The sequence below is a fragment of the Rhodnius prolixus genome, unplaced genomic scaffold (assembly GCF_049639745.1).
Source record: "Rhodnius prolixus isolate KJV_2025 unplaced genomic scaffold, Rpr scaffold_3, whole genome shotgun sequence".
Lineage (NCBI taxonomy): Eukaryota > Metazoa > Arthropoda > Insecta > Hemiptera > Reduviidae > Rhodnius > Rhodnius prolixus.
In genome coordinates, this window is record NW_027411603.1 from 43,355,403 (window position 1) to 43,368,501 (window position 13,099).

Below are 13,099 nucleotides of genomic sequence, written 5' to 3' on the forward strand. Positions count from 1 at the left end.
GGAGCATGTGCGCGTACAAATTCTACAAAAATAATGTTTATAGCCATGGAAATAATTTTTAATTATTTTAAATATATAATTTAGTTTTCCAAATTAATTTTAAAAAATCTTATTTTATTATTTAAAAAAATTGAATTTTAAAAAAAGTATTGTTTATGGTTTTTGGCGTCGGATACATTAATCCTGTAGCTACTTATGAACTCCAGATAAGCAAACGGGGCAGAATATACACCAACCTTATAATAATGTAAAAATATTATATTGTCAATAAGCAATGAAGATGACCTCTAGCCCCTAGGTCGAAATCTCAGCAAACTAGAAAAATCATGAATAAAATAGGCATTTCTTTTCTTTCTACTAATCTGTTAACATTAACTTTATTGCATTGCAGGTTGGTCAAGACTTCACACCAGCACAAGTGCATTGTATATGCAATCATCTTTCTTTATTCTCTGCAGAAGTATTTCCTGTGCCTAATAAAATTGATTTCATTCAAGATATTAAATTATTTTCTACAATTCTTATAAACTTTTATGCTGCTATTATGGTATTCATTATATTACTGTTGCTGCTTATTTTGATAATATGGGGAAGAATTGTGGACAAAAGAGATGAAATAAGGGTGAGAATTAACAGGAAATATTTAATAATTCATCTTAAATCACTAAAAAGTGTATAATTACTTATAGTAGGCAGATAACAGCATTTTTTCAAAAATTTATCTCAATAGAAGGACATTTTTGTTTGATACCACTAATGATTCTAATTAATAATTTTAATTAATGATTCTAATAATGATTCTGATTAAAGTACTGATGCGTGATCGCTTACTATAGAGGTGAAATATGTTTTACTGCTTCAGTGGCTTAATGTAATTCATTGACGATCAACCCTTATACAACTGTCCTACCGGATCATAATTTTATTTACAAAAAACTCGGTAGGAGAAGCCAATAAAAATTAATTTTATGAATTTCAGAAACTTGTGTTAGTGTTGGAAGATAATTATCCTACTGATAATTATATTTACTTAATAGCAGTATATAGTGGTAATCAAGTATTTTCTGGAACTACTGCCAACGTTGGTATTAAATTATATGGTGAACTGGGAAGTAGTCATGTGAGTAACTCTAATTAAAAAATATTAATTTTATTCATAAAAATGAAAATTTTCATTGATTTTTAGCATTATTTATTTATATGATTCTTTTAAGTGGAGAGATATATTTGACACTGGGCATTTGGGATTGCTTGCATTCCTTCATTAGAGAATGCCCAAGAGTGGGGGAACCGCCATTTGTTATAATCGATCAATCTATATATTTGCTCAACAAGAAACTTACAATGATGATTTTATTTTTGATTTGTAGATATACTTTCAGTTAGTTCAATTGTTATTGTTTTTGTTCTAGATATCCAATTTAAATGAGGACATTAATTGCGTGTAAAAGAATTATATATTCTTTGTAGAAAGACATATACAAGCCATGCGGAACTAAAGCTTTGTAATTTCGAGTAAACAATATAGTGTCGCAACTTAATCCCTCACTTTATTTAGATCTTTCATCATTTTTATGGATGAATCTAGCCTAATTAGGATTTTGAAGCAGCACTTAATTATTCCAATTACCTTGTAAAGATCATCGATTTTTAATGAAAAAAGATCTTAAATTGTGATCATAAAGGTAAATTTTGAGTGTTAGGTTTTTTTCATTTCATTCCAGCAGTTGAATATTCTTCGATCAAGCTTGGTTAGTATTTCATTTTGGTATAGTTTTACTGTTGGCATAATTCGTATCCTTGTTATAAGATGATTATCATTGTTATTGAGTTGGTATTTAGGTGATAAAATGTATACAAGTTGTCTTCAGGGCTTATAATGATGTGTTAACCTAGTAGTGGCTTTTGATGTATCAATTTATTTATTAATAGATTTGTACTAATTAATTATCGCATGATACAAGTCCTGGAGATGACATAGTCCCTGGGTCGAAAGTTTGGCCAAAAAAAGAAAAGAAAAATAATAGTGAAATTAGGGATAATTTCTTCTACTTGGATGAATCTGTTAGTCCACAAAAAATATTGTGTACAATTAAATATGTATGTTTACAGATAACTGGAGATACCAATTTTTAGTTTAAGGCGCTTCAAAATCTAAGGCCATTATACCGCTAGGCTTCTTACTCCGGATAGTGTCCTCTCCCTGCAAACAACCTTGTCTATTACCGGAAGTTAGACATCTAAACGAAAAAATGTAAGGCTAACGAACCTGTACCTCAGGCTTACTAATTCTGCCGTAGGAGCTAATTACTTCTCTACGTTTAATTAGTCATTTTCATTCTTCAGCTCAAATTATAAACCGATAATAATTATTGTTTTAGGCACATATTCTTAAGAGCGAATTGAGGCCAACGTTGAAGAGAGGTTACGATGATTGGTTTCTAGTGTTTACACCTGTTGATCTCGGGAGAATAAAATATATCGCCATTTGGCACGATAATTTAGGAAGGTCTCCATCATGGTACTGTAGAGATTTCTTATTTTATTTGTTAATACATTATTCTTTTAACAATAAGTGTTTCATGCATTGAAAATTTTAAATACGCAATAATACAATTTAAATTTAAAAGAACATGAATAAAATCAATAAAATCTAAATTTGCATGAGACGGTGTTGGTAGTTAATTGTATAAAAGAAATGAAATGACTTTTGACATAAATATTTGACTCTTTCATTCAATTCCAAGTTTAGTTATATGCTATGTAGGTATAGTTCAAGAAAGTTAGGAACTGTAGCTTTTTTTTTTTTTCTCAAAAAGGATCTGCCACAGGACACTCTCAGTTACTTTTATTCATTTTGTCAAGACAGGCTAGAAGAGCATGCTACATGTTAAATATGTCAATATAGTCCCAATTGAAATGCCAACAGCAGAATTTTTAGGATTCTTATTTTGGCTATGATGAAAAGTAAGCTGGAATGGAACAGCAATAATCAGACCCTTTTAATAAGTTCATTTAATAATCACATTGATTGAGATATGAAGCAACAGTTTGCCGACGTCTTCTAAAAAGCCAAACTCACTTTGGTCAGAGAACACCAGTATTCAGTAAAAGCCAGTAATAATACCTCTCATTTCCTTTATCATGTACGATGAATCTACCACTGACAGACGAAATACTTCATCTGGTTTGTGAATTTCTATCATAGGTGAACAAAAACTGGTTTTAAAGCAAAAGATTAATTATTAAATTTCTATTGTTTAGTTAAAGAATCGAATATAAGTTGTACTAGTTTATATCTATTTTAAAAATGATTTTTTTTTTTAGTGGTGTTCAGCTTACTAGGGCACTCCTGTAACAGAAAGTACTCGAGGATGTGTACTACTTATTCATTTACTGTTTTAGGTTCTGCAGAAAAATTTATGTATATGATTTGTCAAGCAATGCACAGTATATTTTTCCTATTGAGCAATGGATTTCAATTTCCAATCTTGAGAATATGCACTCTCATTACTTTATATATATTTTCCATCCTTTGAGAGCTGAAACAAAAACCGAGTTATTGATAAACAATGCCGTACAAGGGTTCAGAGAAACGCATGCTTGGAGCAGTATACTATTAAGGTATGTCTTCTTTGATAATTTATTAATATTATTGTTTTTATTTTTAATTTTTTTTCAAGACGCCTTAATATTTGAAATCAGTGGCTCTGAGCTTTTTCCAGTGCACTACCAGCCTCCGAACAGTATCTCTCGTACAGGCATCACTGTCTTTCACCGGAACAGTGAGCTTTAAGAAGCTCCAGGTAGAGAAAATAAAGGAGAGTACAGCTGGATTCGAACTCCGCGTTGAAATTCAATATGCACTAACCACTGAGCCAATCCCTTCTCTATTATATTATTATTATTTCCTTGTAAAATTAAAAATAAATAAACAATTAGTTATACTTATGTTACATGTAAGATAATTTTATTATAAGTAATTTTTCAGTAAAAAATCTTTCTTCATAATGAGAATATTTATTTATTCAGTTTTAATGTTTATTTATCTAAATTTGTTTTAGGCATCCCCGAAGTTTATATACAAGGCCACAACGTACAATAATGGCAGTTTGTGTACTATTAACATCTATGCTTATTTCTATGCTATTCTTTGGTGTAGCGGAAGGTAACCTTTTACATGTTAATTGCTTTTCGGAAATTTCATTGAATTTAGTTCACATTAAAAAAAATAATAATAAAATAAAGCTATAATGATTGCTTTGGTTATTACTTTTTCTTACTAGGTTTCGGCTAAGCAATAATAATCAGGTCATCGATGAAGATTTGTTTATAAGCATCATTATCTCGACTTCATTTTGTTCTTTATGCTCTTGATCTCTTTATTCTCACACCCTTTTCTTTTGTTCTTTTTTTCTTCGCTCTTCTTTCAACTCTTCATTCATTTTTTTCCGTAGACCTAGCAAATAGTTCTGTGATATAGCAAAATTAGAATTGTTTACCAAACGATTACTGTAAAATAATAATTTTCAATGTATTGCAACAAACTTTATTACAGCCAACAAAAATTCTAAGCTTCAATGCGTATTACTTATTTGAAAGTTTATTGTACTTAGACAATTTACCGTACATTTAATACTTTTGATGGGTTGGCTTATAGTTATTTTTGATGAGGCAATAAGAAATAAATAATTGTTTTATATTAATAATCATCAATTATTTGCAGGAGGCTCATCAGATATGTCAAAAATAACTCTTACAATCAGAGAAATTTTAATATCTATTTACAGTATATTGTTGTCACTTCCTTTGATGATTCTTTTAACTCGTCTTTTTAAGTAAGTAAAAGAATATAATGTTCAGTCTTAGATATAAGAAAACATAAGATTTCTTAATGTGTAGCTGGATTATATTTATATTATGTGTACCTCGGAAGGAAAAGGCACCATGTCCATTTTTTTCGATTTTCAGATTTTGGCATCATTTTACAAATTTTTTGTTGCTCTTTCTACAGGTGTAAAGCACTATGCCCTATGTTTACTATTAAGCGATTTATGTATATTTAAAAAGCACTATGATACTTCATTGCTTAAGGGTAAAAGGCACTACATGGGCATAATTTTTTTTCACAATGGAGATCAAAGTAAAATATTTTAAAATATGGGAGTTAAAGTGGCCATACCAACTATAATAATTATGGTGAGAAGTACAGGAAAGAGTATAACCGGAAAAGTGGAACAAAAAATGAATTTGGATAAATATCTTCATTTGGCTCCCCTGTAAAATTTAATTTTTGTGACATGGTGCCTTTTCCCTCCGAGGTACAGATTTCTATTATACCTTTACGTTGATCCTACTCTACTTCACGTTAATTTTTCTAATCCTATACTCAGTAACTAGAAGTAATTAATAATGCGTCTCAGAAGTTCAATATTTTAACCAATTTTTGCTCAGGGAAGCCTTTAGGCCGTCTTATTGTTGTAAAACTCTGAAATTCGAGTATTCCCAATGGCGAACAAATTAAAAAGATTTCATCTAAAATGTTTAAAAACTAATAAACTGAATGGTAATAGCTATTTGTAAAATAGTTTTTTTTTTTATTATTACCTAAATATTAATTGATTTAAATGATTCCTTTCACCGACCTCGTTTATAATTGTTTAATATTGGGGTATATGTTGTTCGGGTGGCGCAAAATGTTGTGTATTCAAATCGAACTTGAAAAAATTAAATTCGAAATTTAGTAACATAGGGAAGGATGAAATTCGAATTGCATCAGACCGTTTAGAACGATAAGCTCTATTGGCCTTAAGATACTTATTTAGATTATGTTAGAAAATCATTCGTGTTTCCCAATTACGCCTAAAAAAAATCTACATCCATCTATTTTGTGACTACAAACAAACAAAAACTTATTCCTTTCAATCTTGTCCTTCTTTTTTTTTTGTAATTTGGTTGATGATCACTTCTATAGTTTGTGCCCTTTAATAGTACTCGTATGTTTTGAGAAACATATTTTAGCCAATTTTTAATTAGGGATAACGTTAAGAGAGATTATGAATCTCCCTTACATATAGACGATAGTACGTAAAATAATTTATTTCATTACGCTTAAATGCACTTCGTAAAAAAAAAAAAAAAATTTTCTTTGCTATCGAGACAGAAAGATAGATCTTTTAATTTTTTTCAAATTGTATAGTGCGTCAGCATCTACTTTCATTAGGGCCGTAGTTTTTTCAGTGTACTGTCGGCCTCCGGACAGTGTTCTCTCGTTACAGACAACACTGTCCATCACCGGACAGTGAGCTGTAAGAAGCTCCTAGGAAGAGAAAATCTAAGGGTCAGCAGCTGGATTCGAACCCGGGACCTCCGCGTGGGAGTCCAGTACGCTAACCGCATAGCTAATCCCTTCCCTCCCTATATTATTATTATTACTATTAATTTTATCTGCGTATTAATTTTTTCATAAGTATAATAGGTGCAGAAGATTATTTATTTTCACTCAATTAATGTTTTTTACGTTTAAATTCATTCATTTATCCCTATTCTATTTTAAAAAGATGTAAATATCTTAGCAACTACTTTTTCTACTTTTAGGAAAAGCAATCTCCAGTATGCGAAGGAGGAAAAAGAAATAAAGTCCATTAGTACAAACAAATTCAACAGACTATTTCAAAAAGGTAGTACTAATTGTTATTTTGAAAAAGAAATGCTGTTAAATCTGAAATTAAAGCAGATCCTTATTTATGACATGAATTTTAATAAAGTAGAAGCTATGGTTGGGGAATTGTTACGATGGAAACTGAATGTTGTGTTGAATAAAGCTTGACATCTAAAGTCTTTATACACTGCAGTAACGAACACCGTATTACAGGTGCAGCTGTAAGAGGATTTGTAGTGGCTGTTTTACGTATGATCGGGCAAATGATCACTCCGAAGACATTAGCTCCTGTGCAAATGGTGAAAAGAAGATATGACTTGAAAAAGAAAAATTGGCTTATCCTTTCTTGGTTGATATTGATATTGTTTCCTTTATTTAAAGAAATTTGTTTTTATTTTAGAAAAATATTTATAATTATTTTAATTCTCAATTTATCCGATTGATACATGCTCACATGTAAATGTGCAACGTTCCTTTACAAAATTTTGTTTGAAAGATTTTAGTAAGGATATTTTTGGGCTACAGAAGTGTGTATAGTTTCTACTTACAGTAACTGTAAATGCCCATCATTTTTGTAAATAAATTCCCAAATTTTCGAGTTCGGGGGAAACCAACCGGAAGCTATTTGAAAGATATTTGAAATCAATCAAATATGAGAAATATTTTTATCATATTTGAGAATATCTCATTTATTTGCGATTGCTTTTAAAGTGGTTTCAGCGATTAAACTCGTATGTGCGTTACTCATACATAGAGCTGCCTATAATATTATTATAATTTTTCCAGGAAATTTGCTTTTAATGAGATAATAGTGAAGTACGCTTCTCCTACTATCTTTTTTGTGCGATTTATTATTTTGCAAACTCCGTAATTTTAGTAAGAATTAAATATTATTCGTTTCCAATATTCAGAGTTTAAAGGAAATGTAAAAGTTTACCCATGAGAATTTACTAAGATGTAGTCATGTGAGTTAAAGGTTTAAAATATTTGGTATTCAGATTACCTCTTTAATAATCTACGTAACTAACTAACTAAACAGCTCTACAGCCCGTAGTGAGCCTTGGCTTCGCCAACAATGCTCCACCAGTCCTCTCTACACAAGGTCTCTTTCAACATCCTGGAGCCAACGTCTTCTCGGTCGCCCTCTTCTTCTCGTACCGAACACGTCTGCAAAAAACATTTTCCGAGGCATTCTTTCCTCCGCCATTCTCGCAACATGTTCTAGCCAATCAATCCTCCTCACTTTGATAAACAGTGCAATATCACAGGACCCATGTAACTCATACAGCTCTTTATTATTTCTTCTTCGCCATGCACCCTCCTCCAGCACAGGTCCAAATATTCTTCTTAATATTTTACGCTCAAATAACTTCAGCGTGTTGACTGCGCTAGGCACTTAGGGTCCATGTTTCTGCAGAGTATGTCACTACAGACCCTTACTAATGTCTTGTATAGTGCTACCTTTGTTGCGCGTGACAGCAAGGAGGAGCGGAAAAACTTTAAATTGGCGAAATAGGCGCCGTTTCCAACCATGATTCTCTTGTTTATCTCCTGTTCAATTTTGTTTTCATTGTTCAGCTCAGCCCCCAGGTATATGAATGATGACACACTTTCAAATGAGTACCCTTCTATTTCGAGAGGGACTCTCACATCGCAATCTGAACCAACACTCATGTACCTTGTCTTGTTCTCATTAACTCTCAAGCCAATCTTCTTTCCTTATTACTCTAAATGCTTCCTCCAGTTCCTTTATATTCCTTGCCACCATACAGATATCATCAGCATACGCACAGATCTGATTGCATTTATTAAAAATATTTCCCGATAATTTCAATCTCCTAATCACGTTATGTAGCGCGAGATTAAACAATACCGCAGAAAGTGCATCCCCTTGCCTTACTACTGTAATGACTGGAAATTCTCGGCTTAGGGAGCCATTAATAACCTTGGCGTTACTGTCTTGCATCGTCATTTGTATTAGCTTCATTAACTTTTTAGGAATCTGGAAGGTTTTTAAGGCATCAATTAGATTAGCTCTAATTATACTATCAAAAGCTCGCTGATAATCAATGAACAGGATATGCAGACGAGTTTTGTATAATCTACGTATTACTATGAAAACTCCGTTCCGAACTCTGGAGATGGTCACAACGAAATAATGGGGAGTACCTTTCCTTGGGGAGTTGCCTTTCTTCGAAGTTTTTAGAAAAAATAAATTTGAGGACCAGATTAAATTAAATATTTAGAGAATAGTTTCGTCATATTCTAGCTGTGTCTAGTTCTCCTTACCTCTCAAACCTCAATATCCTACTTCTGATGGGATAAAAAAATTTATAGATTTAAAAAATAATTTTCGCAGTTTGCAACTGATTGTAAAAAAGTTAACATTCGTTGAAAAAATATCACTTGGAAATTGAGAAATGCAATGAGGGAACGTAGATGTGATGTTCACAATTAGTCTATACTTTTCCATTTAAAACTAAAAAAAAATCATTGTTTTGTTTTAGGACATTAGCAATCGTCATAGTTATTGTATGCAGTACTTTTATAGTTTTCTACGGGCTGAAATTTGGCAAAAATAAAAGTTTGCTATGGATGACGGTGTACTTATTTGGAACATTTGAGCACATGTTGTTAATCGACCCAATAAAGATAATACTGATTTCACTAACGTTGGCTGTCATTTTTAAGGTACTTCCTTTAATATATTGTACAATTTTAACGGAAAAATTCTGACTGAGAACATCAGGTTGATGAGAAAGATAAGTTGTTAAAATCATTGCGATTTTTTTTTTTTTTTTTTCATACGTCCATTCCTTTCTAGGTACCAGGTTTTTTTTTAAAAAAAAAAAAAAAATTGAGATATAAGTATCTGATTAATTATTATTTTGCAGAAAATAATATTGATACAATATTTGTACCTCTTTTTTAACTTATATTGAAAAAACTAAATGATAGTGAAAATCCTTTACAAAAATAAAAGCATTTTCAACTTCACTTTTCACAAAATTTAGTAAGAGAAATGTATGTAACAGAAACTCGGGCAGACTATGTTGAAAATTTCGAACTTAAAAAAACCAACGTCGCGATTCTCACGAAATCGTTAAGCTTTCCTTATCCGGTATCAACGAGAAGTTTTTTTAGATGACCAAGACCAGAAAGGAACAGGATTGTCGCCCTATACTCAGTAGAATGCTATTATTTCTTTCTTTAATAAATTATATAGGCCCAGAATGACTTTAAATAGCATAGATTTCCATCTCCACTACTAAGTTATTCATTGGGAATTCTTTTTCCGGATGCAATTGTCCAGACTTGACTCGTTACCGTCCATAACCTCTTCTGATCAAATGTCACTGACATCGTTTTCATAGCAACGATATTGATAGTAGGAAAATTGAGCAGTCGACTTATGGGAAAATTATTTCATCTATTGTACATTTATTTTAGATTGAAAAATTTATGGATTCTTAAATAAAATCTTAACTAATTTAAGGAAGCTAAATTTTCTGTTTGACCTAGAATAGGATATTTTTTAATTTAATCAATAAAATATATTATTCCAATAATTGTAATTATAAAATAGTTCTCTATAATGAACCCCTCCTTTTTTGGCAGCAGTATTTGATACCTTCAATGTAATCAAACGTTTGTCATAATTCTGGTTGAAATGGTACTAGCATTTCACTAGTTATCTCCAATTCCTCATGTCACATATTTATTTTTGGTTGCAGAAAACTTACGTTGAAAACTACGTCGTGGATCCACTTGAAACGCTTTCTTTTAGGTCTAAATTATCCCACAAAACAGTCCTTCAAAAAAGAAAGAATCCAATGTACAGACCGATACCGTTATATATTTTACAGGTATAATGATTATTGATTCAATAATTGATTTATTCTTTGATTCATGATTTTATTTAAATTTTGCTTTATATGAGTTTGGAATTTTATTTGTGCCATGTGTCTTGAACTTCTCTTCCAGAAACTTGAACAAAAGTGTTGAAAGTCTTTTTTAAACTTATTTCATGAAAATCTACAAAGCTTAACGAATTTTAGTTCCTTTTGTTGACTATTATTTATATTTATGTCTAACTTGAAGCCTGTTTCTAGGTGCTATTTACCGTATTTGACGGCATATAAGACGCACCCTTATTTAGAAGGCCACACACAAGGGAAAAAAGTTTCAATAGTCCGCGCGACAGCGCGGTACCACAATAACTTAAAATGTGGTTTCTTTTAGTTCTCACGTTTCGTAAAATCCAAATAAACAATCATTGAATGCAATTACCAAACATATTTTTATTAAGGAAAATTAACAAACGGCAAGCTATTTTGAACATGATATGTAAATTTCAGTTCTATGGGCGCTAAACTGATCCAAAATCAAAAGAGAGGGTTTTCTTAAGAGTCCACCAGTTCGCCTCGCCCATACGTTCTGTAACTACAGTTTCATTCCAGCTTCATCCATCCAGCCTTTCGGATGAACAGTTAATTATAAATTAAAGCAACGCAGTTTAGTCATTATTAAACCTGATAAAATAATTATGGCAGATGTAGAAAAAGTTATGTGTGTCTAGACCCTTATCCGGGCTAAAAATAGCATTCAGTATTGAAAGTTAACCTGTTTCCTATAGAATAGAATAGAATAAACTTTATTAACATTTTAAGTATATACATGTGTACATAAGGAGTTCCAGTAAATACTATAACCTCCAATCTATTATTACAAAATCAAATAAAAAAAAATAAAAAGCACAAATAAATATTGAGGGGAAAAACAATTAAAAACCCTCAGCAACCTGTTTCCTTCACGTATAAGACGCAGGTAACTTTTTTGAGACCTAATTTAGGCAAAAAAGTGCGTCTTATATGCCGTCAAACACGGTAGTTACAATAGTGGTAGTCTGGGGGCGAGGAGTACATTAATCTAACATTGTTGTGCACGGTTAAGTGGCCTTACCATAAAATAAACTTTAACCTAATGCGGTTGAAATATTTTTATAAAATTTCTTTTAACCACATATTAAAAAACTTGAGCTATACTTCCGTTCTCGCCAATAAATGCATTTACCCCGCTAAATACACCCATTTGTCACACATGTGTGACCAATCCTTCCTTATCAGAATCAATGAAAACCCTCTCATGTTTTAATATCTATTGGTTTTTTCTTCGTATTTTTCCACTGACGTTGCCATTTTCTATTAATTATATATTTCATAAACATTTGCGTGTTAGTAGGTTGAACAAAAATGGCATGGTTCGTTTGTGTAGAGGCTGCTCGTTTGCTACCGAACATACCTATGTGCAATTGTATTCTTTCCAGGATCCTCTACTCTAGAGCATTTGTATTTAGCCTATCGGAACATGCTTCGACTTGATAAAATTAATCACGAGTCCCATTGATGTAAAGTAGAAGAAGATAGGTTTTCGATTATAGGATTAGGGTGGGCTACTGTGGAGGAATGGAATTTGAGAAAACGAGTTTTCGTAAGATTTTTAACGAAAGGAATTTTGAGGTCACTATGGCTTCTTCGAATTTTAAGAAATTGGTTGGATGCCGGCCTTCAGTAAAACCCCACTATGCAGGTCAGTGGCTGCTTTAATGACAGGTTGCCTTAGAGAGTATACAAGGTTTTCCGAAGTCTTAAACGCCTCTTGAAACAGCCTTTTTTTGGGGATAGGTGGCCCTCCAACGAAAAGTTATGGGCTCATCGTTGGTTTCCTGTGGCGAACGATGATGAAGCTTTCGTCAAACACATTTCTATCCCATGCCCTAATAAACCCACACTCGGGTCTGAATCTGCTTCTTTGTTTAAATTTATCCTCTGGTGCCCTATCTTATTTGTGGAACCACCCGGCCTACGAAGACCCATTCGGTAACTTAAGGCTCTATCCCGGGCAGTACGTAAATTAAGTTATAATGAGGCTTAACCTCATAAGAAATCTTGTTCTAAATCCAACTAATTTTTCAAATTGAAAAATTTCAGTTGCAAAATAAATAAACAAAAAAAAATACGTTTTTAAAGCATATATTGAAAACATATACTTATATATTTTTTTAAATTCTTCTTTTTTAATTTTTATTTTTTTAAGGAAAAATTATGGAAGAAATATCGTGATATATTTTTTAATAACTTAGCGTCGGAAATTGTAATAATCTTGATATTGCTATTGGCATTATTTTCACTCATGTACCTGTTGGACATAAAACGAAAGTATTACTCTAATGCCCATATGTACGATATGTTAGCGTCTGAAGTAGATAAATCAAAGAATCTTGAGTACATACATAATTTCTATAAATATAAAGAAGTGAGAAATAATTACATAACTCTAGGAAGTGAGTTAATTTCTTCTGAATATCTTGACAAAAAGGTTGTGAGAACATACAACAGAACTGGGTGAGTTAAAAATAAATAATGTTTGACTTTTTTT

The 13,099-nt window shown here is 31.8% G+C and overlaps 1 protein-coding gene across 11 annotated transcripts in view; it reads left to right on the plus strand.

Annotated features, from left to right (window-relative positions):
* Positions 1–13,099, plus strand: part of LOC141452927 (uncharacterized) — a 117,783-nt gene that overhangs the window by 33,121 nt on the left and 71,563 nt on the right. For all 11 annotated transcript variants that reach the window (XR_012457683.1, XM_074125486.1, XM_074125484.1 and 8 more), the window contains 11 exons: positions 392–622; positions 980–1,120; positions 2,382–2,521; positions 3,406–3,624; positions 4,065–4,168; positions 4,727–4,838; positions 6,598–6,680; positions 6,875–7,010; positions 9,169–9,352; positions 10,396–10,527; positions 12,758–13,065. Coding sequence is in view for 10 of the 11 variants with exons in the window: in XM_074125486.1 (XP_073981587.1) it covers positions 392–622; positions 980–1,120; positions 2,382–2,521; positions 3,406–3,624; positions 4,065–4,168; positions 4,727–4,838; positions 6,598–6,680; positions 6,875–7,010; positions 9,169–9,352; positions 10,396–10,527; positions 12,758–13,065 (1,790 nt within the window). In the remaining variant the exon portion in view is untranslated. The remainder of the gene's footprint in view (positions 1–391; positions 623–979; positions 1,121–2,381; positions 2,522–3,405; positions 3,625–4,064; positions 4,169–4,726; positions 4,839–6,597; positions 6,681–6,874; positions 7,011–9,168; positions 9,353–10,395; positions 10,528–12,757; positions 13,066–13,099) is intronic.